Source organism: Carassius auratus, chromosome 27 (assembly GCF_003368295.1).
Source record: "Carassius auratus strain Wakin chromosome 27, ASM336829v1, whole genome shotgun sequence".
Lineage (NCBI taxonomy): Eukaryota > Metazoa > Chordata > Actinopteri > Cypriniformes > Cyprinidae > Carassius > Carassius auratus.
Window position 1 is genome coordinate 23,967,324 of NC_039269.1, and position 27,717 is coordinate 23,995,040.

General features: G+C 37.7%; 1 protein-coding gene and 2 long non-coding RNA genes across 7 annotated transcripts; 2 read left to right on the forward strand and 1 right to left on the reverse strand.

Annotated features, from left to right (window-relative positions):
• Positions 1 to 10,282: 10,282 nt before the first annotated feature.
• Positions 10,283 to 23,897, reverse strand: gpt (glutamic--pyruvic transaminase). 5 transcript variants are annotated; one of them, XM_026206798.1, is made up of 12 exons: positions 23,748 to 23,897; positions 23,082 to 23,271; positions 15,500 to 15,589; positions 15,182 to 15,290; positions 14,163 to 14,296; positions 13,551 to 13,794; positions 13,272 to 13,351; positions 12,955 to 13,091; positions 12,611 to 12,785; positions 11,744 to 11,899; positions 11,554 to 11,666; positions 10,283 to 10,887 (listed from the first exon to the last, which is right to left on the reverse strand). In XM_026206798.1, exons 2-12 carry the CDS (start codon positions 23,220 to 23,222, stop codon positions 10,797 to 10,799), a joined length of 1,470 nt encoding a protein of 489 aa, XP_026062583.1. In that variant the 5' UTR covers positions 23,223 to 23,271; positions 23,748 to 23,897; the 3' UTR covers positions 10,283 to 10,796. The 5 variants fall into 5 exon arrangements, with proteins under 5 accessions (XP_026062583.1, XP_026062585.1, XP_026062582.1 ...); XM_026206800.1 differs by having other exon boundaries at positions 23,082 to 23,252; positions 23,748 to 23,879; XM_026206797.1 differs by having other exon boundaries at positions 23,082 to 23,385; positions 23,748 to 23,867.
• Positions 11,825 to 27,605, forward strand: LOC113045998 (uncharacterized). The gene is made up of 3 exons (XR_003276047.1): positions 11,825 to 11,958; positions 14,136 to 14,137; positions 27,594 to 27,605. It is a non-coding gene; the product is annotated as an uncharacterized LOC113045998 (long non-coding RNA).
• LOC113045999 (uncharacterized) lies at positions 18,407 to 20,141 on the forward strand. Its single transcript, XR_003276048.1, has 2 exons — positions 18,407 to 19,063; positions 19,934 to 20,141. It is a non-coding gene; the product is annotated as an uncharacterized LOC113045999 (long non-coding RNA).
• Positions 27,606 to 27,717: the final 112 nt, after the last annotated feature.

Below are 27,717 nucleotides of genomic sequence, written 5' to 3' on the forward strand. Positions count from 1 at the left end.
AAGCTTGCCTCAAATTGCAATGTGAGTTTGAAAGGGAAAATACTCAAGTGTTAGGCTGAGGTGCCAGTTTTAAAACCCACTGAACAATAGAGCTACTGATTGCCTTTTGCTTTTTGTGACTGCGTATTGGAGGGTTTGTTCTCATAATGGCAAGAGCCTGACTAAATGCATGTCTTAATTGTAATGTTTAAAGGAACCACGCTGAGAATGGGAATGAAAGCAAAGAAAGTGACTAAAAGGTGAGACAGCATGAACGATGGAGGCTGAGGCAGCGTCTGAAATATAAAACAAAATCTTTGAAGTGTTTTTACAATGTTCCATCGTTTTGAAATGAGAGTGGTTAGACACACTTACAACCGTGCACATAAGTGCCGCACATTTCCGCTCTTATACAATTTAGTTCTCAATGAAAATTTGAGAATATGATGCAATTGCTAATGATTGTGCTGGTAAAAATGGATTTATTTTTCAATACACATCTATTGTAATGTGAAATAGGCTTGCATCAGGGACCCCTTACAGGGTAAAACATTTTCTAAGGACCCTTTCATAATAATTGTAACAGTGATTAAGCATATACAATCAAATTAAAATGTAACAATTCCTATTCTTTTTTTTTGTTAAACAAAGGGCTGCACAACAAAGGCCTACTGTTTAAATTAAAACATGGAAGAAAATTTGTGTGATGATTTCTTTAAAATAATGTTTTATTATTAGTAGTATAGTTATAGTAGTAATAGTATTCTTAATAATAATAATGAGAAGTGAGAAGTACATTCTACTGAATATTACTAAAGTTAAACTAAACCTTTATTTTTGATGGGTTAACATAATATTGTCATTATATGACAATAGTTTGATGAAATGCTGGTTAAGTTACTCAGATCATCTCTGGAGATGAAGTTCATATCCTTATGTGTGAGATTATGTGTAGATGAAACTGCACATCTGTGGCATTGTGTATCCTGTTTCAGTGTTTCCTTGTTATGTTTTTCTGTCGAATAGCGCCTGATTAGCTCAAACCTGTTTTCTGTTTCTTTGATTACTCCCAGCAAATATATATAGGCCCTCAGTTTCTTCCCTTCCTCCCTATTTCTTCATTGCTTTGTCTTGCATTGATGCTGTAATGTTGGTTGTATAGTTTAAATCACTGTTCTGGGTTCATCTTATGTTTTTGGAATGTACTACTATACAGCTGGCCTGTGACACCTACTGTATTTACACACAGACCCAGAACTTGTCGACTTCATATTTAAATAGGAGACTTTATGATTAATTGACACTAGTCCATATTGTTCGGTTAATTGTACAACGCTACTTTAGATTAATTCATCTGTGTTCTGCATTTTAGAGTAAATGATTTTTTATCATAGGATTTTGCAATTCCATCTACTTTTTGCATTTTCCAACTTGTGGAAATCATTGGAATAAAATTATGGTTTTTGGTCACTGGCCACACTTTGACAACCTCTGATCTATATCATCTCTACATATCTAAATACAAAACTGTAGTGTCCAAAAGTGAGGTCACTACTTATAACGACTTTAACAGGACTGACAATGGTATTGTCAGGTATTCTGCTGCTTTGTGAATGTGGTCCGTTTATAGTGGTCTCAATTCAGTATTCGGTAGTCAAGAACATTTGCTTTGATTCTGTTAGAATAGACCAACGCTACTTTGGCGTCATCGAAGGTTAACGCCCCTTTTTGGGGGAAAACAAACGGATTCCTGATACAGAACTCGCTCCAGGGACCTTTTGTTTTTCATTGTTTCTGATGTGTACAGGCCTGTCAGACACAATTACAAACAGATATTGTATAATAGTTATATTGTTTAGTCCTAGCCTGCGAATATTTGAAACTTAAAATCAGTTAACAGCCAAGGTAGCATGCCTAATGAGAGCTAACGTTAACTTTAACGCCTAACGTTAACGCTAACTTTTCCCTGATCCCAATGACCAGTTATCTTGCTCATGGAGTAAACCATATTCCTCTCGTGTCTTTATACCAATGGCTTTGATTTATTTGACTATTGTGGATGCTGAGGCACAGGGGTATATGATGATTCCCCAGGGGGAAGAGACACTTGCAGGCTATCTCTCCCTTGAGAGCTCATCGTTGCTAAAAAAAAGCTCCACACCAAGCCCTCTAGATTTACATCCACAAACATCCACGATGGTGGGGAAAGTATTCCAGGCAGTGGGTCCCCCTGCACACCATGGCGGTTTTGCAGGCGTACCAGGTTGACTTGCTGAAGTCCTGAGCATGAGTGGGAGCATCAGTCTTGGAATGATGCCAGAGCTACACCGAGCCATGGATCTGTCTCTTTGAGCAAACGGGCAAACCATTGGGCGTTCTATGGCTGCTAGGGTTGCCACAGAGAGACATCTGTGGCTAAACCTTATGGGCATCAAGGACAGGGACAAGTTGTTCCTCCTTGATGCCCCAATGTTGCCTTCCAGCCTATTTGGCAACCCCATAAATACTGTGTTCAGTAGGTTCCAGGAGGCCAAGAGACACACCGACCCACAGTTTGTCCTCAGCCATGCTCAGGCGTCGGTGCTGTCAGCCTCCCAGCCTTGACCCAGTCTGGTTCCTTTGCGGTAAGAGAAACAAAAGCAGAGCATGGTGAGTCATGTGCCCCCTCATAGTGACAGAAGGGATGAAAGAAATCCAACACAGAGTAGGGGTCATTCCTGGCACATTCAAGGACTGCTGGACAAACCCCACCCCGACTGGTGTTTCGGGGAGCAGGGGTCTCGGGCTTGCCGTGGACCATTCCAATCAGAAGATACCTGCTGTCTCAGGCAAAGGGAACGTTTTTTCATCCCTGGCCCCAGCTCTGGAATCTTCATGTCTGGTCCCTGAGTGGGACCAAGTAAGACATGCTGGGCTTTCAGTCAATATATTACATACAGTACTATTCTATATGGTAGGGCTCTCTGTACTAGAAGACGTTATGCTTTTTCAAGGGACAGGGTATAGTGACCCAAAATGTTTTTGGACAAGTGAATGATTCAGTTGTAACTACAATTGCGTAACAATTTCTAGGAATGCACTACAGTATGCTGACTGACAGTCTGGCTGTGTTTGAAATATAATACTCTCCGATTAAGGTACTCCTTTTGAACAATTTATTGCTTCGCAACTGTAAAAAAAAAAAAAAAAAAAAAAAAAAAACCTTCTATACTGTATGAATTTAATCCTGACATACTTCATTTGTCATTTTGCCATGTGTCCTGCCAGTGTCAGTCACTTCACAGCCATTCATTCTCTCCTGTGTAAAGTGTCCATTGGATGCACACTTCAGAATCTCGCTCGGATTGTGTCATTTATCACCACCTACTGGCAGAACAATTGAACCTGCAAAAAGAATAGCTAACATTGAAACAATACCATTGTTTTATGTTTTTAAAAGAAGTCTCATCTGCTTAGCAAGGTTGAATTTATTTGATCCAGAATACAGAAAAAACAGCAATACTGTGAAGTATTATTGATTCTTTGATCGATAGGAAGTTCAAAAGAACAGTGGTTAAAAAAGAAAAGATAAATTGTTATATTATATTGGTTACATATAGTATTTCTAAATTATTTCTTCAGTCAAAAAATTTGCCTGAAAAAAGTTCTAATCAAATCAAACTCAATGTTGTTTCAGATTTTTGCTTTGGTAAGAGATGCATGTTGAGAGCACAAACATAAGCTTGTTCATTAAAGATTTGTAATTTGCAAAACATTCTAAAAGCATGATTGTCTCGTGCCACATTTGTCTTTGAGCGGCTGGCAGATTAGATCTCTGCCTCTGCTGTTGCTGTCACTCCCTGTTAAGACAAGCACATCAAGATCAATCAGTAAGCAACAAACAGAGGCAGCATTTAGAGGCGGTCGTCAGGTGCAAAGACAAAAGGCAGCAGGCAGTACAAACAAGATGCTGCTTAATTAAAAAGCCAACTCTGCCTCACCACTGCTAATATGGACTGACAGAGGTCAGGGACAGTATAAGAGACTTTGAAGTTTGGATAGACTTACTAGTGAATAACCACTTTTCTTATCTTAAAATATGATTTTATTCTTCTGAGAAAACAAAAACTAGTTAAAATGATATCAAATGTCATTGCCGATTATAGCTTATAGCTTGGTAATGTTTCTGTGCAGCATAATGTTCACAGGCAATGTTCTACCAATATCTCTTTTTTTCTCTCTCCAGAACCTAATGTTGCACACTGTTTAGCATTGTGATATCCCTAATTCACATCTGTCTTCTTCTTTTGTTTCTGGAATTATTCCTCTACGTTTATACATTACAATCAGTCAGTCAAATGTTTGGAATATTTGCAGTTATATAAAGTTTTTGATAGATGCCTCTTATGCTCATCTTGGCAGAATGTATGTGAATTTTTTTAAGCAGTATTGTTGATAAATTTTATTGCAATTCTAAATACCTTTTATGTATTTCAATTTATTTAAAAATGTAATTTATTCAAGTCAAGTCAAGTCAGCTTTATTTATATATCGCTTTAAACAAAATAGATTGCGTCAAAGCAACTGAACAATATTCATTAGGAAAACAGTGTGTCAATAATGCAAATTGATAGTTAAAGGCAGTTCATCACTGAATTCAGTGATGTCATCTTTGTCCAGTTTAAATAGTGTCTGTGTATTCATTTGCAATCAAATCAACGATATCGCTGTAGATGAAGTGACCCCAACTAAGCAAGCCAGAGACGACAGCGGCAAGGAACCAAAACTCCATTGGTGACAGAACGGAGAAAAAACCTTGGGAGAAACCAGACTCAGTTGGGGGGCCAGTTCTCCTCTGACCAGACAAAACCAGCAGTTCAATTCCAGGCTGCAGCAAAGTCAGGTTGTGCAGAAGAATCATCTGTTTCCTGTGGTCTTGTCCTGGTGGTTGTCTGAGACAAGGTCTTTACAGGGGATCTGTATCTGGGGCTCTTGTTGTCCTGGTCTCTGCTGTCTTTCAGGGCTGTAGAGGTCCTTTTAGGTGCCGATCTACCATCTGGTCTGGATACATACTGGATCCGGGTGACTGCAGTGACCCTCTGATCTGGATACAGACTGGATCTGGTGGCTACGGTGACCTCGGAATAAGAGAGAAACAGACTAATATTAGCGTAGATGCCATTCTTCTAATGATGTAGAAAGTACATCGGTTGTAATGGGAAGTGTTCCCGGTTCGGGTTTACCTAATTAATGCAACCTAAAAATTATTTAACAGATTTGGATATTTAGAAGCATATTAGTGTGTTATGTGTAAGCCAGGTTAAAGAGATTAGTCTTTAATATAGATTTAAACTGAAAGAGTGTGTCTGCTTCCCGAACAATGTTAGGTAGGTTTTTCCAGAGTTTAGATGCCAAATAGGAAAAGGATCTGCCGCCCGCAGTTGATTTTGATATTCTAGGTATTATCAAATTGCCTGAGTTCTAAGAATGCAGCGGAGGTGCAAAACCATTCAGGGCTTTATAAGTAATAAGCAATATTAAAAAATCTATACAATGTTTGATAGGGAGCCAGTGCAGTGTTGACAGGACCGGGCTAATATGGTCATACTTCCTGGTTCTACTAAGAACTTTTTCTGCTGCATTTCGGACTACCTGGAGTTTGCAGAACAACCACCTAATAAAGCATTACACAAATCTAACCATCAGGTCATAAATGCATGGATTATCATTTCTGTATTTGACATTGAGAGCATAAAACGTAATTCAGATATATTTTTGAGATTGAATAATGCAGTTTTATAAATGCTAGAAACGTGGCTTTCTAAGGAAAGATTGCTATCAAATAGCACACCTAGGTTCCTAACTGATGACGAAGACTTTACAGTGCAGCCATCAAGTCTTAGACAGTGTTCTAGGTTATTACACACAGAGTTTAAGGTCCTATAATTAACACCTGTTTTTTCAGAATTTAGCAGTAAGAAATTACTCATCATCCAGTTTTTTATATTGACTATGCATTTAATTCGCTTTTCAAATTGGTGTGTTTCACCGGGCTGCAAAGAAATATAGAGCTGAGTATCATCAGCATAACAGTGAAAGCTAACACCATGTTTCCTGATGATATCTCCCAAGGGTAACATGTAAAGCGTGAAGAGTAGCGGCCCTAGTACTGAGCCTTGAGGTACTTCATACTGCACTTGTGATCAATATGATACCTCTTCATTCACTGCTACGAATTTATGGCGGTCATATAAGTATAATGTAAACCATGCTAATGCACATCCATTAATGCCAACAAAGTGTTCTAGTCTATGCAAAAGAATGTTGTTATCAATAGTGTCAAACGCAGCACTAAGATCCAATAGCACTAATAGAGAGATACAACGACGATCAGATGATAAGAGCAGGTCATTTGTAACTCTAAGGAGAGCAGTCTCAGTACTATGATACAGTCTAAATTCTGACTGGAAATCCTCACAGATACCATTTTTCTCTAAAAAGGAATATAATTTTGAGGATATTTAACAAGCTTATACAATTCGTCCTCTCCTATAGTAGAGAATGAGTGGAAATGTTCCTCAGGGGATCAATAGTGCACTGTCTGATGCGATACTGTAGCTGACAGCTGAATGGTTACAATTTTATCTCTTATAGTATCGATTTTAGAAGTAAAGTAGTTCATAAAGTCATTACTGCTGTGATGCTGGGAAATGTCAACACTTGTTGAGGCTTTATTTTTCGTTAATTTAGCCACTGTATTAAATAAATACCTGGGGTTATGTTTGTTTTCTTCTAAAAGAGAAGAAAAGTAATCAGATCTAGCAGTTTTAAATGCTTTTCTGTAGGATAGGTTACTTTCCCACCAAGCAATATGAAATACCTCTAGTTTTGTTTTCCTCCAGCTGCGCTTAATTTTCTGGCTGCTCTCTTTAGTGTGCGAGTATGCACATTATACCATGGTGTCAGACTGTTTTCCTTAACCTTTCTGCTTAACCTTGCGTAAGCATAAAGGAGCAACTGTATTTAAAATGCTAGAAAAGAGAGAGTCCATAGTTTTTGTTACATCATCAAGTTGTTCTGAGGTTTCGGATATGCTAAGGAATTCGGATACATCAGGAAGATAACTTACAAAGCAGTTTGTGATGAGTGGGGCGGGGCCAAGAGCTGTGGGAAAGGAGTGAGGCCGGTGGAGTGATTGGAAATGAATGACACCTGCGACACTCACCGGTCTCGAATCCCATGGAGGAGATAGAAGGATACAAAAGTGGAGCGACGACAGTGAAGGACGAGAGAGGACCAGGCCTGGACTTTATTTTGTGTTTTGATTTTGTTTGTGCGCGGCAGTTGTCCGTGAGGGACTGCAGCGCTGTTTGTTGTTTATTTTGTAATTAAAGTTTGATTGTCCGCCGGTTCCCGCCTCCTTCTTCCCGGTGATTGTGAAGGTTTTATTGTTACATTGGTGCCGAAGCCCAGGAGGAAGGAGGGCCACGCTGCCGAAGATTCCTCACCGCTGGGGTTAACCCGCGGTGCCAACGAGCAGGCGTAGCAGTCGGGCGCCAGGGACACTCGAGTCGGTGGGCTGGAGTGAGGAGTGTCGTGCCGTACACCGGGGGCCGTCCAGTGCCACCACCAGGCACCGTGGAGGAGATCACCCAGCTGGTGGAGGGCCAAGCGGCAGTGCGTCTGGGAACTGTAATTTATTTTTATTTTTTTCTCCTCTCTCATCTCTGTCGCTCCTCATCCTTCCATCTCCTTTTCTCTCACCTAGTCTGTCCTACCCCCAGGTTCCCGCAGGTCACCGTGAGTGGTCCTGTATACAGTATACTGTATACAATAAAACATTGTTATAAATTGAAGCAGCGCCTCCCTCTTTGCCTTCTGGATGCGGCTCATGTTTATAACAGTAATCTTGGGGGGTGGACTTAAAACAATGTAATCATCAGGTTTCTGTCAAACAGAGCACATCTAGATTATGATCAGTGATCATATTATTTAAAAAAAATTGTTTTTTGTAGAAAGGCATCTGATATTCAATAAGCCAAGCTTTATCATTTGTAGAGCTGAAACAACGAATCGATTTAATCGATTAAAATCGATTATTAAAATAGTTGTCAACTAATTTAGTAATCGATTCGTCGTTAAATAAATTTTATTTGCCATAAGCGGCTCATTTCGTGCATATTTCAAATCTGCGGTGACCAAAGTGTGGCAGTAATGAGCCACCGGAGGTTTTACTCAGCCAGTACAGCAGGTGAAGTAGCGAATAGCCAATAGCTGGCCTCGTTTTATGTCACGTGCTTCCCGAACAGCGTCTCTGCAGCATTCAGCGGGAAGTGGGAGTACTTTACTTTGAGCCTTCAAAATGAAGAGTAACCTGTAAACTCTGCACTACTGAACTGTTTAAGGGGCCGTTCACATATCGTGTCTTTTGCGTGCTCAAGTTCGTTATTTCCTATGTAGGCGCGCAGTATGCATATCTTCTCATAATGGAAGCGACGCGGTCGCGACACGCACGCGGTGCGATGCGCCCGATTTTCCAGGCGCGTCCACACCGCATCCATTTATCCTTTGCTGACATTTGCGGGTCTTCAAGGAGAGGGCACGTCATGGAGAGAGCACGTCATGGTTGCTTAGCAAAGGCAGACGCTTCAGGGGCGCTTCTGCCCGAGCGCTTTGGAAAGAAGGAGAAAGCGGCGCGACTAGCGTTTTCCACGCGTTTAGGTGCGATATGTGAACGGCCCCTAATAATTTTATTTGTGCAGATTCTCCAGTACAAGGTTGTTTGCAAATGTTTAGTCGTAAAAGCTGATAACATTGCTTTTTAACAGTTAACATTTAAAGCTTTACAAACATGTTATGTGATCAGTTTGTCGTTTACCAGTTCATAATTCAGACTTGCAGCCTAATTATGACTGAATGAGAGAGGTAAATGTTTGAGTATATTTCAAATGCACTTCTTTTCTAAGTATTCACTGCTCTTTTTCACACAGCAGGTTTTTTGTGTGTCCCAATTTTTTTTTTTCTGGACAACCTTCTGATGGATTTTACTTTAAATTGTGAGTTCCATTCAGGTTTCATGCCATTGGCACTTTTTTTCGAAGGATTGTTTACAATTTCACAGCATAAGCTATAAAGCTTTTTCCCAGTAAATAATAAAATACAATGCACTGCAATTTTATTCTGTTTTATCCTTATACTTCGTGAAAATATGTTCTCAAAGATTCCTTAAGCTTTGTTTGGGATGTTAAACTACTTTAGGAGCTCTAAGGACTGCCATGGTGAAAACAATATTTGAAATCTCCTTGTGAATTTTGCTAGAGTATGGGTCAGTGTTTTGATTGCAGAAGAGTTCTACAAAGGATTACTAACATAATAAAACAACTCCAGGTATATTTTTGATGAGGATATGACAATGCAAAATGGTTAAAATCTCTTAAAAATCTATGCTGAATGATAAAGACCCTTTATTAGTAATTTACTTGGGGAAAAAATGGAAAAAACTAAAATATAAGTACATAAACCGATTAATCGATTAATCGTAAAAATAATCGACAGATTAATCGATTATCAAAATAATCGTTAGTTGCAGCCCTAATCATTTGTTTATCTGTATTGCATCGTTTTTTTATTTGTTGAATCTCAATTTTTGGTTCCACAAAGAACCTTTTGTGCTGATGTTAAAGGTTCTTTATGGAACCAATTAGACAAAAAGGTTATTCTATGGCATCGTGAAGCACCTTTATTTTTAAGAGCATAGCTTATTAGAAATAGATCTTAAGAAATATTATAAAACTGAACACAAAAATAATGCCTGCTGCCATCGCAGCAAACAATTACATAAATTCAAAAATAAACAGATTTTTTTAAATTGTAATATTTAACTTTTTCAGTTTTGCTGAGCGTAAAAGAATATTTGTCATATATATATATTTTGCACACACACATATGCACAAACATACATTTTTGTTTGGAAACACTGGATTAAAATGGCTGTGGAATATCAATGCAGCACTTATAATCAGAACATTTCTCTGATGAGGGACAATTAGCTTTTCAAAGTTCTGAGATGTGAAGTTCTCAAAGCTCATCTCATCCCATTATGTCTCTTAACTCATTAACAAAATGACACCATCAAAGAATGAAGCAGTTGGCCCTCTCAGTAGTGTGTCTTTGTGTGTGGGAGAGAGACAGAGGTGTTACAAAACAAGGCTTCAATTCAAAACATGATCAAGTGTGAATTCTGTGGTGGTGTGTCCTCTAGTGGTGAGGAGTTTGTGGAAGAAAAAATGTCTCTAACCCTTAAAACAGCACACGCACAAAAAAAAAAATGTTAATCCATGTTGTATTATATCTGCCATATAATCACTTTGTTATTTACACATACAGCAATATTGTAGCATACATTGATTCATGAATGCATTAAAAACTTAAATGGCCACAAAGCACTGAAGGGAAAAGTGCAAAATCAGGTCAATGCCCATTATTTTCATTTTGCTACACACGCATCATACTAACATACATCATACACCATACCACATCGAGAAGATCTGGACTTGTTCAGGGCCGTTTTTTTTTTTTTTTTTTTATTCATCGTTTTGTAAAAGTTTTGTGCAATCAGAAATCAAGTCTTGCCATTTCTACCCACTGCATGTTAAAAGAGTACTATCAAGTGCATAATTATAGGTTTATGGTATGTCCATTAATCTTTAACAACAAGGCAAAGGTGCAGATTAGTGTTCATCAAGGCTCAAGTGATTATTTGGCCACATTCTGACCAAACATTAAGTGAAGATTTTTAGTTGTGATAGAAGGGCTGTGACTGTTCGAGTTGAACTGGGTCAAGAATACTGCTGGGTGAATTTCTGATGGAATTCCTTCAGTTTGTTGAGCATAATCTTGAGCTTGTCTGTCGGAGGAAGGATGGTCATCCTGGTGAAACAAAGAAAACAAAGTTGAGTTTCTTTTAGCAAATATTGCATTTAGCATTTAATATATCAATTAAAATGTTTGGACTATTTGCAAAAAAAAATTATTTGCTTATTAAAACAGCACGTATGCATATATAAATACATTTAATTTATTTTCTACAAATTCATCTACAAATATACCATTTTTATTTTGTATTTTTTTATCAGCCCAATACTTCATGAACTACAATTTCTCAATTAATAAGAGCCTAATAGCATGCATAATAAAGTCGGTAACTCGGCATGAAATAAAAATCTGTTTATTAAAGAAAGATACAGTTATACCTATAAGTTTCATTTGTACTTTTTTTCTTTTGACATAACTTGTCCAGTGAAACCTCTCAGTCTCAAACCAAACAACAATCAAAGGATAATTTATTCCTGCTATACGTTTAATCCATTTCACACAGATCTGTCACAATACAGGGAAAAAAGATCTATTGTGACTTCAGTTTCATCACAAGAACTAGAAAATTTAGCTTAAAACTGTTTTAGATTAAATATAGCACTGCAGGACACTGATGTCACTGCTTGAGATGTCATGTCATCTATCCATATGTTGTGTGTTCGCAATTTCTTTCACAAACCATGAGAAGAAAGTTCAAAACTCTTGAGGACACACACACACCTGAAGTGATAAGTGCCTTCTCGTTGACCAAAACCACTGCCAGGAACGAGACAGATCCCGGTCTCCTCCAGAAGTTTCATGCAGTAGAACATGTCTGGAGCCTGGCCCTTTGCCTGTATTCACACACACAGAGCCATGAAGCAACTTAATCAGGCCAAGAAGACATAAAGAACACATGACACAAACTGACCTTGGCTTCGTTGATGGCACGCTCAGGTAGGGTGATACGGGGAAAAGAGTACATGGCTCCCTGCACAGGGTTACAGCTGATGCCAGGCACTGTATTCAGAATCTCTTCGGTCAGTTTGGCTTTTTCAGCCAAGGCACTCAGAACAGCTGTTCTTTCCTACACGAGACAGAGGAAGAGGACTAAAAAAAGGGAAGAAGACTGGGATACTAGCCAATGTGGTTAATTGCATTAAACACAGCTAATTGGGAGCTCCCAGCCTTTCTTGTAGAAACAGAGGAAACACTGTACAGCATTTAAAAGCTATCTCAAAGTTCTTAACTGAATACAGACAAAGGAACCGAGCAACTGACCATCTTTTCTTTCATATTTACAATGATAGATTGCTTATTAATGAAAACCCTGTCATCATCTACTTGTGCACTTATCATTACAAAACTTAATAACTTTTTTTTTATTTGACTATTTTCAAATGTTATTTATTCTTATTAACTTAATTCTCAGCAGCCATTCAGGTACTCTAGTCTTCAGCATCACATGAATAAATCATGAAAAATGCACATGAATATGCAAAAATGTATTCTTATTCGGTGCAAAAAAAAAAAAAACTAGTAATTATTAATGTTAAAAACACTTATGATGCTGCCTTATGGTTTTTGACCATAGTGTGTGTGTTGTATGTATGTGTGTATATATATATATATATATATATATATATATATATATATATATATATATATATATATATATATATATATTTTTTTTTTTTTTTTTTTTTTTTTTTTTTTTCATAACCAGAGTCGTACACCACCATGCTAGTTTGTCTGCTTGCTGTGGTAAAAATTCAGCAACATTGACAGAGGAAGGCACCTTGATGAAGGTTTGGTAGGAGGGTTCTCCAGGCTGAGGGGAGTTGACCACCAGATCCATGAGGGCTTGTCCGGGTACAGGCGGGCACAAACGCACTGAGACCAGCTTGGTAAGCTGAGCCTTCACCTCTGGGTCCATGTTGATAACCTCCAGGTATCCCCCTCGAAAACCACATCTGAAAGAGTTTGTTTATGAATGTTAGAAAACCAAGTACATTGTATGGACCGGGTGAATTCAAACCATTAACATATCACGTATCGTTTATTTCAGCAGGGTCAGATGTCGCTCCATACCAAGTCTGTGCATTTTTATCTGACATGACAGCGTGATAGACTTGTACTCACTCTCCCATGTAGCACTTAGACGTGGAGTGGAATGATGCCAGCTCAAGTTTGCTTGAATACTCTGGACCCATCTCAAACAGCACTTTCTTGAAGGAGTGAAACTCACAGCCCTCCGCATACACATTATCCTGATATACCTATGAAACCGAAAGAGTTTGATAAATATTTAGTGTTTTTTTAAGGGAATATCGTCTTTAACCCTTCTATGAATGTTAAGCCTTCTCTGCCTGGAGATGCTGATGCTAGGGGTGCACTTGATGGGAATACAGATTTCATAAAATGATATAACATGGTGTAAACCCCACACTTTAACTTACCTCGTCAGCCATTAGAAAGAGGTTTTCTTTGGCTGCAAATCGGATTACATCTTCGATACATTGTCTGCTTTGTACCTGACCTATTGAAAGACAGAATGCAAAGAAATAGTTTCAAAGAGAAATAATTCAGAAAACAACCTTATTATACCATGCAAAAATAAAATTTTAATTAAGAGTCGTATGCTCTCCAAGGTTACAAAAATGTAGTGAAAACTAAAACTGTGAACTATTAAAACACCTGTTTTCTATTTGAGTATATTATAATGTGTAATGGCTCACCAGTGGGGTTGCCAGGGTTGATGATGCACAGTACACGGGGGTTGCAATGCTCCCTGGCTGCCTGTAGAGAGCGCTGTAGCTCACTAATGTCTAGACTCCAGCACTTCTCCTCATTCAAGTAGTAATTGATCTGAACAGCCCCCAGCTCTGCTAAAGATGCGGAGTACAGAGGGTACTGAGGAATCGAGATCATGACCCCCGTCCGTGTACGACCCTCCCCAGCGGTCAACAGCTTTAGTATGGTCTAAACGACAACAAGAGAGAATAAGACACAAGAAGACCATAAGAAACAAGATTACATTTCTACAATAGTTGCATAATGCTGTTTTGGGGGTCTTGTCATGTGGTTTCTCATTGGTTGTTTAAGAGTGTAAGACTATGGGACTTTTTTAATGTAACAATCTTAAGTGTGATAATTAAATTACATTAAGTGAATAATATATAAAGCTAAATAAAAGATAAATGTTTTTTTCTATACTAATAAGAACTAATAGGTATACTGGATATAGCAGAGCAGGAAACTGGTGGGCTGTTTCTTTAATTGCATACTGGATGACTCGGAGTATACAAGTTCAGTGTACATAGAAGTGTGTTTGTGTTTGCCTGACGTACCACAATGCCGTCACTGGCTCCCGTCGTGAGGTAGATGTTATCAGGATCAGACGGAATACCGCCGTCACGACGCTGTATGTAGTTTGCAACATCGTGTCTCACACAATCAATGCCCTGACTGCTTGTGTACGCACCTGAGAGACGGAACAGAGCCAAGGGAGGTGTGAATATGAAAATAGCTCTTCACAAAACTATATAGCCTAAAAACTTCAGTGACAGCGACTGAAATCTTTAATCAGTGACATCTTGACACTGGGTAACACCAGGAGTTAACAATTAGTAGTTAGAGTTTAGTTTATAATTAAGACTTTTGGTTAAAATGTGCATATAAACATGTATATCCTGTAACTGATCAGCACTTTTTTTCTTCTTCTGTGCAACACAAAAGATAACAGTTTTGTGTCAACAGGTAAAACCAGCTGAAAGTCAATGGGGTCCAAAACAAAACTGGATCCTGCAGGTTCTTATTGTATGAAAAACAGTGACACTGTGAGACTTTTTCCCCCTTCTTCTTCTTTTGTAAACTTGATGACAATTTTCTTTTTTGAACGAACTATCCCTTAAGGTTTTTGATTAAAACTGACCATATTTACTTTATTAATACATATTTCATAGCCTTACTGTAAATTATACCTCAGTGAACTGTGCACAATATTTGGAAACAACTTTACTTTTCAGAAGACATAACCAAGGCCTTTAGCTTTCCTTTCCAAAAGAGACCACTGGATAAAAGCTAGAACCTCTCAACATTTTTTTCCTCAAAGAAATATCTATTTTCTCTCATAAATGTATCACATTACAGAAATAAAATAGGCTGTCATTTCATGTTAACTTTATATATGTGTGCTTTTAAACAAAATGCTTATCCAAAGGTTGTGATATTTCACATAGTCTTACACATTATATGAGATCATCTGCATGTGTGATAATTATTTAAAAAAAATATTGGAGATAATTATTGGAGACTGTTGATATTTGATATTTCATGCAAACTCTCATTATACACACACATCACATACCAATGCTGTTTCCTCCACATGATTGCAAAATACGCCTTGCTCGATTTTTGGCATCTTCTGGAAACTTGTTGTCATCAAGCAGCTGTGGGTAAGTGCACAACGCCATCACCTAGAGAAAACAAGAAACTTATCAGGCTACAAAAAAAAAAAAAACTAAAACCTTGGCTATGTACAAATCGGTTCATCAGAAACTGCTGACTTTGGTTAATGCATGGAACAGCTGAAAGCGCAGTGGACCTGAAAGTGTCTGGAAACGTCAATGAAGGAGTAGATCATTCATTGAGACTCTTAGTCAGCAAAAGAAGAGAAATCACATACCTGTCGGAAAAATGTGATTGGGCGTTGGCCCATAGCGTGAGCATCTCCGATGTTTGCTTTAATGACCTCTTCAAAAGGCTTCTTGACCCCCTGTAATAGAGTAAAAAACCAGACTTTCAAGTCATTCCAAACACACAAAACTCACACAAAACTCATGCAACTTGGTTTGAGAAGGCGGTTGACAAATGAAAACAATGCAATCTAAAACATGCTCAAAAATTTAAATGTTTGTAATCCTCCAACTGGACAGAATAAAAGTTTAAAGGGAATATCTGTTTAGGATTACAATCAAGGTTAGGTGCTTCTACACCCTTGTTAATCAGCTATCTTTTCCCACTGATTTTAGGAATAAATTATGGGTAGGGTTAGGTACAGTATAGGGATAAGGATTGGGTTAAGTCTATATTTTTGACAATAACGTTGATCAAGGACCATCTAAAGATGTTGATCCAGGAACATGTCTTACTTGGCAAAATCACGGCGACCTGCAAAGTGACAACTGTAGCGTCTGGTATAGACACGGTGAGTGAAGCTGAGAGCAAGATATTCCTCATTCGTATTTTCTACATTTAGCTTTTGAATGACCAGCACCTCTATGGGTCTGTGAGACTTCATCTACGGCTTTTCTCTTCTCCTTCACAAACTGATCCATCTCCCATTCTAAGTTACGTTCTTTGGCTGCTTATGGTTTTATTTCTTTTCTTTTTCTACTGATGGCTTTGAGAACCCCTAACTTTAAGAACCCCTGATGTAGTGGATGCTATATACTCTGTGGGGGTCTTCTGGCTACTGAATTCCCAAAGCAGTGTTTTGTCACTTCACTTATATACTAGTCTTCAAATCAGTTGTAAAACTTTAAAAACCTTTTGGTTTGTAAGGTTCTCATGACCCAGAGTCGCACCTGGCTGGAGACAGATAAACATTCTCACAGACCCTGAGGGCCAGAGCTTGCATCAGCACAAACTGTCTTTTGGAATCAGGATTTACTCAAGATGAAGAATTACTCAGTGAAGAATCAGCAATGAAAAGGCATGGACAAAGTAATTTTTGCGCCTGACCTTTATTGAAAATGTATTTGTAGGAGTTACCCTTTAAAATACAAAATTTATGGGAGGACAGTATTAAAATGAATCACGCAATGCGATTTACTAATGTCAAATACTGGTATGTGCACCATTATTTAATGCCCCCCGCCTGTGTCTTAAGTAGATAACACACACTTGATGTTTATCTGGCTCTGCTTTGTGACTATGCTAATTTGCACTGTGCTTGGTATGCTACATCCCATTGGTCGATATGTAAATGAGATGTTGCATCTGAGTTCTTTGATGAGTGCGTTGTCAGTAAATAACCTGCAGTAATTGCCACGACCATCTGCGCTGTTTTGGTATTGCGATCTCGCACTAATTTTCCTGTTTAGTAAATCTGGCCCTAAGCGTAAGGGAACTTTTTTTCACAGGTTTTATCATTCACCAGAAAAATCCTTAAATCTGATTGCTTAAAAAAAGAAATAGCAGATCCTCCTCAATTGTGCAAGATGATTTTTGTAATTTTTACAACCTCTGAAATCATCTGATCAGCAGAGGGTTAAAATGCTGTTTACGTGTCTTATCTGGTAAACAAACAAGCGGCAAGGGTCAGTGGTACTGCTGACGGCAGGGGTTCACCCAGTCCCCTTCTGTGTCCCATTCTTTCTGTATACATTTCAAAATCACTTAGACTGTGCAGCTGAAGCCTCACAAACAACCCCCGTCGCTCTTGCTGCATGCTGATTGGAACACACAAACACCTTGTTTTTTTCAGATATGCTGTTCAAGATACTGTTGTTTAACTTTTTTTGTGACATGTATTACTTGGTTAAGGAAATGATAAAAGGTTTCAATGATCAGACACATGGAATGAATGTGTGTTCAAACACTGAATGTGAATGTGTGGAATAAAGACATCACCATAGGAAAGAGACATCAATTATATCTCTTCAAGTATCTCAACTGTTGCTCCTACAGTGATGAAATTAAATGGAGACAGGGCTTTACCCCATATGTGCCCCCTGTAAAGTTTTTATATCTGCCAAGGAACCAGTGTCTGCAATAAGTCACAGTTCTCAATATGAAGATTTATAATCATTGTCTGAATTGTGTAGCCAGCAAAGGGAGTTATGAGCTAGTCAGCATTCCTCAGCTGCCTTTTGAACTCTCTATTGGTATTTGATAAGAGTTCTTTGGTAAATCAGCCAATTACTCCGCTATTGCAGTTATGAAGTGTAGAAGTAACAAATGTGTGAATGCATTAATTTCTCATTATCTGTAAGAGAGAGACTATCACACACCCTCGAGACGATGCTAATAGGCTGTTCTTGCAACTTTTCAATGTGAAGTGGTCAAAACCCTTCCCATTTAAACGTGTTAGGAATATGAACTCTTACAGCCAGAGCAGGTCCTCACAAGATCAGCAGGAATGTGCTCCCTGAATCCAATCTCATAGCACGTTATACAATGTATCAGACTTCTAGACAGTCAGACTTCTAGATGTAACGCCGAAAACTCGGAAACTATCAAAGAGTCGCATTCAAATGCAGCATTTTAATAATATAATAACAAATGTACAAGAAACAAGGAAACCACAAATAAGGAAAAGAGAACTAAACTGGCACGTAAGCAGATTGTACGAAGTGAATACACTTCAAAAATCCTAACAAAACCCAGATGTCAGCTGATAATCCTGTCATTTATCAATAGGCAAGCACAAATCTCAGCAACACCAACAACACAAATTATGTAGAGCTATAGAATACAGTTCACTTAAAAATCAAAAAGAAAGAGAATAATGGTTGCCAAAACTGATTTTCCAACTTTCTTAAAAATATTTTATTTTGTGTTCCACAAAAGAAAAAGGGACCATTTTTTTTTTTTTTACCATTTTTTAATGGTAAACTCGCCCTTTAAAACCCCCAACATTAACATTTGAAAACATGTTTTTCTCTTTCTAAAACATATATATAGTTTGTAAATTTGTCCTTTGAATTTGTGATGGAAATATTTTATGTAATGGCCTCAGAAAGAGTCAAAAGGGTACGATCAACCTAAAATGTTCTTAAAAGTTCATACTAAGGATGCTTAGATCAAAGACTCTCTGCCTCTATGATTAAATAATCTTTACTTGGCCAAAAAGTGCTTAAAACAGTAGAATGACAAACCAATGACCAGATCAGTCAAACCAATTATAGTGAAGAAGATTTGAGTGACATTGATTTTTACTCAACAACAAGGTATAAATGTTCATGTATCCTTCTGTTCAGGGAGTCTCTCTTTTGGTTGTTGTGACCAGTGGGCTCCCGGCCGTGAATAAAACTTTCATTCCTGAAACGAGCATCTTGGGTGTGGTGTCTGCTACACAGCGGAGGAACAGAAATACTAAAGATTCTACACTAAAAAGACCACCGCAAAGACAGCAATAGTGTTGGGCTGAGGCTGTAATACTCTGAGTTAGTATTAAAGATCCTGTGTGAGACCAGCGTACAGTGGAGAAGTCTGCTAAAGAACAGTGTGTTCATGTGAGTTTGAGGTATTGATATAGTAGCTTCTTGAAGGGACGCCATCACCCTACTTCAGGGAAGTACTGTACTGTATTTTCTGGACTATAAGTCACACTTTTTTTCATAGTTTGGCTGGTCCTGCGACTTATAGGCAGGTGCGACTTATTTATCAAAATTAATTTGACATGAACCAAGAGAAATGAACCAAGAGAAAACATTACCGTCTCCAGCTGCGAGAGGGGACTCTATGCTGCTCATTGCTCCTGTAGTCTACACTGAAAACTGTAGACGGTAATGTTTTCTCTCGGTTCTTGGTTCTAAATAAATGCGATTTATAGTCCAGTGCGACTTATATATGTTTTTTTCCTCATCGTGACCTATTTTTGAACTGATGCGACTTATACTCAGGTGCGACTTATAGTCCGAAAAATACAGTAAGTATTTGGGGAATTCAAGGAATAAGCTCAAAATACGTTATTATATTAACAACTGGTAGCTCCACGACACACTGTACACACAAACAGTGTATGAAAAGAAGCAACCTTTCGATTGCTGTGAGAAATTTATTTTCATAATTTTTCATATTTGCTTAAACTGTACAATGGACGGGGATCACATTAACACATAAATAATAATTTATAATTCATTTAAACTAAATGGATTCAGTCAGCCTGAATAAAGAGTGTGCTTGTCACTGCGTGTTTAACTTGTATCACGCCTTAACATCTTAACAAAAGGCAAGCAGTACATGCCAATATTTTTGTTGTTTCATAAAAACCATTCTTGCAAAAGTGTTCCACATGCTATGTGTGGGATACAAAACAAAGGCTTAGTGCTGAAATTGTACGTGCACTTTATTATGGCTCTTTCATTCTCTCACATGTCATCTTGTTCCTCAGGCTCCAGCTGTCTGGAATTCAACAAACAACAGCAGCGCTCCCAGGAGTTGGTACGGACGGGACTAGATTTCAAGCGGCACATCTGTTTCTCACTAGGGCGAGACTGATTCTCTGTCCAATAGATCTACCAGAAACTCCCACCTCCCCCAAAAAATACCAAAAGCATTATTTCCCAACCCTTAAACTATTGGTCGCAAAGCGGAGATAATTGTAAATGGCAGCCAATCAGAGGTAGCTGTGCGTCTACCGCCCCTTAAGGAAAGACAACCTTTAATCCTGTTTAAACAGAGGGTAGATAGTTTGTGCTGGAAGGAGGTTTCAGACCTGTAAAACTGAGTCACACAGACTTTTTCAGTGTGAAACATGAGGGACAGTGGGTCAGATTTCACTAAGCAATTGTTATTACAGCTGCCCTTGCCCCACATTAACTGCATGCCATTCATTTAGTCAACATATGACTGATGATCTACATTCCAGATTTACAGCAGAATATGCATTAAAGATCCAGTGCAGGATAAACCAATTGTAAGGGTAAAAGGCTGTTTTAAATTCCAATGTAAAAAAAAAAAAAAAAAGATTGATAGTGTGCGCTGACTTTTCTCTTTTTTTCTGGTTGTACACCTGTTTTTGTTATTTTTTGTGTACACCACCCCACCCTTCAGAGGAAAGAGGTAATGGTATCTGCTGCTTAAAAAAAATTAACATAACATAACATATATTCTAAATACTAATACCTAATATACATTTCTGGAATGTGTTGAACATTATGATTGATAATCATTTCTCTATTGTTCTCTATTCTGTAATACATTTGGGATGTAACTTTGTACTGTTGTGTTTTTTTGTGGAAGTCACCAGTTTCGGTTCCAGCTCCAGCAAAAACCCGCTGAGGATATTATTTTAGAAAGGTTATTCAAAATGTTCTAATGAAAGCAGTCATTTTTTTCCCCTTTATTCATGTAGATCCTATTGTAACAGCAGGACATAATGAAGAGTTACTTGCAGGAAATTTTAGGGAAATTTTCTTTTCAGGGAAAGAAGATTTAGTGTTTTCGGTCAATATTCTATAATGAATTTAGTTCACTTTTAGGAGTATGCTAACATATATGGACCCAAAGCTAAAAGCCCTAGACTAAAAGCATCATAACTAAATTCTGAGTTAATAAAATCCTTAGACCATATGTTCTGTAAGAGCTATACAAAAGATCACTCTGTCAGTATCAGGAACAAATAGCGATCTTAAGAATAAATGCAAATGATTTGGTGTTCGCTGTTTGATAATAAGCATTTACATACTGTGTACTTTGCATCTCATTACAGTATAATCACACACTCATTCTCCTGCTCCTGTGCCCCTGAAACATTCAGGAAACATTATGTTTGGACTTTCTGTGGCTCTGGGCATCGTAGTCCACTGTCCTGCAGAGTTTAGCTCCATCCGAATTAAAAAGAGTCATATAATTTACAAGTAATCCAGAAGAATTTGGTTTCATTTTTCAGGTGCATTTGATTAGGGTTGGAACTAAACTTTGCAGGACAGTAGACTTTTGAGTTGCTCACCTCTGACGTAAGTTCATGTAATTTGTAACTACATGGATGCTATACGTATACTTGCTTTTGCAATATTGTAATATTCTACATACCAATAAACCTTTGCTGAGAGAGAGACAAAGACAAACAAAAAGACAAAGAATTGTAGAGTGAAAGAGATTGCATCAGGTAAATTAGGGGAAGCAAGCTGTGGGAAGCCAAAGAAAGATTTGTACAGTATTAGGTGAAGGCCACCTTTGTCATGCATGTCTTTCCCAGAAACCTAAAACCAATACCCCTGACAGCGGGTGCCAAGACTAAAACAGAGTGCATATTCTTTCCCAGATCAAAAAATCTCCCAAAACACTATGCTGAGAAAACATCTTGGCTGCATTATTATAACATGAGATTCCTGGAAAACAGTTAGCAGTACTGAAAAAAGTACAGTTTTTATTACAGCAATGAGAGAAGGATGTTGTGATTGAGCTCTTTCACAATTTATTTACCACTGACACCTTTAATTGAGTCTGTTGACTTATTGGTCTTGCAGTACTTGTTCCTGCAGTCTCTAACCGTGTGTGTGTGTGTGTGTGTGTGTGTGTGTGTTTGTGGATGTTGTCATTGTGACTGCCAGTACCTTGCATCTGAGCAAATGCCTTTTGTATAGGAGCACATTTATAGAAATTATTGAGTGACAGTTATAATTTGTATAAAACTGGATTAAATAATTGTCACAATACTGAAATGGTTATTTCATGCTTTTTTTTAGATTATCACGGGTTTAAAATGTAATTATTATTTTTATAATGCATTTTCATGGTTTATGATTGAAGGTCTGGCTCTGAGACAAGGAGCATTAAGACATTTGGAAAAAATCTAATGACCAAAATAACTTTTGTAAGCTTTAAATAAGTGATGAATGTGGTTTGAAAACAATGATTTTCTGGTGAGAATGTGTGTTAAATGTTAGATCTGGAAGAACATTATCCAGCTTCAGCAGTTGTTTTGCAACTGTGTGGCAACAGATGTTTGAAATCTATTATAATTTCCATGCGTGTTAGTTCGTGGAAGGTGCAGTAGTTTACTTAGATACAGCCACCAATTTAAAGAGTGAAGTAAAGACTTGACAAACAGAGATGTTCTCTGTTCCTATGACAATCAGTGGACATGACCCCAGAGTTTAAAACTACTCCCAGAAACTAGGATTGCTGTCTGTAGCCATAACTAAATGAACAATAAATAGCTTATGTATATGCTCCGAGAGGGTTTCGGTGCACATGCACGTTAAGAACATTTATCAAGTAAATTTAATTTGCTTTACATAGTAAAATTGTTCTTTTCGAAACCACACTACAATGTAAAACCAAAAGTAATTTGTAAAAGTAAATTTTCACAATAGCTCATCAGCTCACATACGTTTTCACTTTAGAGCGGGGTGATAGTCAAATAAACACACACCCTGCATAATTGTTACCCTGATATGCTACTTGTATGTCTTGTTTCCCAACTGTGCGCATGAGAATTACGGGATGTTTGCTGAATTTGCATCCTGGCATATCATAAACTTCAGCGCAATGCTTCACTTTTTTGGCGAAGTTGTAATGAATACTGCTCGTACCTCTTTTAGCTCCTTCTCGATCTGAACCGCGCGCTGAACGATTGGTCCGCGGACCGCGTAGTCCACCTTCTTCACGTTGGGGTTCATGGTGTCAACGGTGAGCACTTTCCCCCGAAGCGGTAACGCTCCGTTCTCGGACATCTTCGGTTGTAGATCCTCGCTTTGGGCCGCCTGGAATGTAGAAAGATTTCTATGGGGAGAAGAAAGGGAAGCCAGTGGAGAAAAGTTCAGGACCCGGTCTGGAACCTTGGGGTACACCGCCGCGAACGCCTCACATCTTCCCCATTTCAAAACACTCACGGTTCTGTTAGATAACATTTTTATAAACAGTTAAAAGCGCCACAGGTTGACTTAACGGATTAAGAGGTAGAGCTTAAAACTGGGTTCTTAAACTTTCGTTATCAGCGCACGTTTGCTGTTATACGCGTAGTAAACCCTACAAAGAGCTACCTTAGAAGACCTTTGGACTGTAGATCAGATAGTTCAAGATTTCAGAAGAAGCACAAGTAACTGCTGACCCCCACTATTTCCCCACGCCTCTTTCTCTCTACAGGGCTCAAAAACAGTACATTCAGTGTTTCTCTGGTTACTTTTCCATGACTGCCTCTTTTTAAATGGGAAGTTTTATAGCCAGTACCTCCTCCCGACAGTGGCTATATTACGCACCAGAAGTGTGGAAAGGGAAGCCTCCTCGGTTACCGAGACGACAGACAGAAACGATCAACCCGTGTGAAGCGTCTGAAGCGGCTCCAAACTTTAACCGGTGTAAAATTTGCCTTCACAGTGAACCTCCTCCCATTGATCCAAAAAACTGAGAATAGAGCACGCCAGCTCCTCCCATGAGGCTCTGTGTGTCTTGCAAAAGAGATTCATGAACAGTGATCACATTACAGAGTTATGTGTTCTTTCAAAGAATTGTTCTGCAAAGGCACCGGTAAACTTTTGGAAATAGTAGACCAGTTAGATAAAATGGCATAATGACTTTTAAAAAATGCTAAATCTAATTAGTTGTCATGTGATCAGGGACCACGAAGCTCCAGACAGCATGCTCTTCATTATTCAACCACTTTGGTCTTATTAGACTATCGAAAGGGGGCTGGGGGTTGGATAAACAGGAGATATCACAGGATATATTATTAAATGTTTTACAATGGTGTTGATTTCATACAAGAAGTAAAAAGTTAATTCATATCTAAGTTTAGAGATATTCTGCTCACAGTACCTCTCCATGAAGCACCTCCAGCACTGCAAATTTTGTAAGTCTACCTCATCTATCACACCTGATTCAACTCATCAGTTGATTATTGGAGACTGGTACTTCATAGAGAGAGGTTCGAGTACCACTGCTGTAGAGAGTGTGACATTTCCCAGTGGGTTTCATGCAATTACCATCTGTTCCCCAAAAAGGTGCAAACAATCATGTCTAGGAGTTGATCGATGTAAGTTTCAATGGTTAACTCCAGTCCACACACTCCATGTATTTTCCCAATGTCAAGTATGCATCTTACTTAGATGAATCTTTAAAAATTTGATATCTTTGAATTGGCTGCGTAACTGGCATAATATATTTTTAATTGACTGATAATAAATTGTTACATTGGATTTTATTCAGACTTATTCTGACATTATTTTCTCAAGTAGATTAAGTGATAACGTACTACCGCAAATATGCGTTCAGGGTTAAGTGCATACTAGATCTCGGGTTAAATTCAGAATGGGGCACATCAGGTGAGATTCTAGATTTCTAACTAAATCCTTGACTTATAGATAACTTATTGATAACCTCTGATTATTGTTTGAGCTTTAACTAAGCTGTTACATGGGTGACTGTGGCTAAACTGAAGCAATGGTAAGCATGTGACCTACTAAATAGTAAATCTAATTTCAAAGACATAATAAAGTGGAGTCAGAAAAAGATAATAAAATGGAGTCAGATTAGAAATTAACTTTGCACACTAAAAAGACCAAACACGCAAGAAACCTTCAGCCACCATTGGATACCTCCATTGGGCCAATTGCATGATACAACGGTATATCATCTTTCACATATTATTTTATAGGACATTAGTGGACAAAATATCACACTGAACAGCTATGATTTGATAAATCTATTTATATATTCACTTAAATAAAACTGTATATAATATAATTCATAAATTGTACTAACATCAAGACTTAAGTTTGTACATTGTCTTGCTGAATCAGTACATTTATTCAAGGAACAGATATCTGAATCATTGCTGACTGAATTACAAGCAAACTGTTTCATACAGAGTTCAATGATTAGTCAAAAGAATTTGATCTAGTGACACATTTAATTGCACCCAACTCAAGCATAAGATATTGCAGCCATAAAAGCATGATGGTGACAAGCAAATGATGTCATGAAGTTGTACCACATGCTTAGGAGCGGAAACATGTGACCAACCACATTCAGCATAAAACAGAGAAGAATAAACTAGTCCCGATGTTTTCATTTCCTCATCACACCGCCCATCAAGCCTAAGAGGTAATCTATAGAAATTGTGCACATGTCCCTCGTCCTTTATGCACAACTGCCAAAGATTAATTCATGTGGATTCTGTGATGAAATATAGCCCCAAAATCCATATATTACTTTAAGTCACAACAAAGGAAAACTTTTAAAACTGTTCTTTAGAAACTAAATGTGTTGTAATAGTATTAATACCATTTCAAACGGGACAAAAAGGTAAACAGTGGCACAGTGAACAGTAGCCCTCCAGTAAAAGTGTTTATAATTGTATATGCATTTGTACAAAGACTAATGATGACAGCTTAGAGGTAAGAATTTACTATTCATTTAACTGCAACAGATAACCTGTAACTTCCCTAATTATGTGGTTAGAAGCATTAACAGGCACTCAGAGTGCTAATGAAGATTAATAACAACAGATGAAGTTAGTGATACAAGCCAATGCCTGCTACTCCTATACTGTGATATAATGTCTGATCTAATACTCGAGCTAGTTTTCCAGCGAGACAAGGGATAGGCTGTACAGTCAGGGGCACCATAGACTTCCATTGTGAATGCCTTTCTATCAACACATTGTCTTTGCAAACTGAGGCATGTCACAGATCTTAACTGGTATTTATCGCGGATTATCCCTTTATTAGAGCAAAGATAATGAAGAAATGCTTGATATAAAACATGCCATATTTATTTTTATTCTTTTTAGCCTTATATAGAGCTTATTGGCTGTATACTTCAAGGATATTTCAGCTTTGTGTCGAACAGACTGCATTGACCTTTGACTTGAAGGAGTGACTCAGGGAAACTGTTTTCTATCTATTCAAGACATGATAAGTTGAATTTGTTAATGGATAATTATTTATGAACCAAATAACAAGGACTAGGACTTTAGTTGCTGCAAATTTCATACCCCATAAAAAAACAACACACACCTCTTCTGACAATCATACTGATTATTACATGTTTTACAGAAACCCAGGACTGGACTTCTATCCTAAGTGCGTCCAGTAAAAACAGCTATGCTTCCTTTCATCACATCATGCACATTCAATTTATTTTGTCACTATCCCTTTTTTAGATTCTCAATTGTTGCATGCAATTGCAGATTAACTATTGTGCAGGCCGTAAAGGACAGTGCTATTTATATTTAAAATAAGGTGTAAACGTGTAATTACAATGTTCATTGCAGCAAAACTCACACCCAATATCCTCTCTTTATTTAACCTGCAAGTGTTTACTTCCTTTCCATCACCCACTCGTTTCAAAAATAAAGATCTCTGTTCTTGGAACATAATATGATTGGACAGCAGGGGGCGTGGTTACACAGATTTCTGCTAATTTTTACAACAACAAAAAATGTGGTTCAGAAATAATTATGATGAATGCAGAATAATACAGAATGGTTTTATTCCATTGTTGGTGCTGAAACATGAAAATATAACTGCAGCATAAGGAAACAAAAAAAATCTAAAGATGCATATGTATAAATTCACACAACAAATTCAAACATATTATAAAACGAATTTGTTCACCAGTGTCATTAAGTGAAAATTCACATAAACAGCTTTCGAAAAATAATGTTATGTTGGTCCTCATTGCCAAACACAACTTCCATTCAATGTTTCATAACAACACAACAAAGTATGTGTATCACAGTGTGAACGCTACACATAAACAGTTATACAGTAGTCATTAAGTGCTTTTGAGTCTATATTTTGATTCACTTTCTAGAATCACATTTGTTTATATCCATTTTTTTTTTTTATCCAACTCCTAAGTACTTAAACAGTGACAGTAAAGGAATATTAGAAACACTTTACAATAATATTCAATTTTGTTAACATGGTTAATAAAGTAGGTATCACTAACTAACAATGAATAATCCTTTTTATTCCTTATGCATACAGCATGTGTATGCATATGTTAATTTATAAATCTGCTGTATTGTTCAATGTTTAATTTATACTATAATCTCCTTTAAAAATAAAACTGTATTAGTAGATGCAGAAATAACATTACAGTAATATTAATAAATGGCTTACATAGTTCCTTGCTAGTTCAAATTGAACCTTATTATAAAGTGTTAACAAAAAGTCTTCTTTTGATTAATATACAACAAGGCATGAGCCTGATGCCAGTGCCAGT

What these genes read in the sequence shown, in the direction of transcription:
- gpt (XM_026206796.1), bottom strand. Translation starts at nt 23,399, where the DNA reads ATGTTATCTAACAGAACCGTGAGTGTTTTGAAATGGGGAAGATGTGAG. An exon ending in TCTAAGTGCTACATGGGAGA is followed by an intron (nt 12,786 to 12,954) that starts GTGAGTACAAGT and finishes AAACTCTTTCAG; the next exon opens with ATGTGGTTTTCGAGGGGGAT. An exon ending in GAAGGCACTTATCACTTCAG is followed by an intron (nt 10,888 to 11,553) that starts GTGTGTGTGTGT and finishes TTGTTTCACCAG; the next exon opens with GATGACCATCCTTCCTCCGA.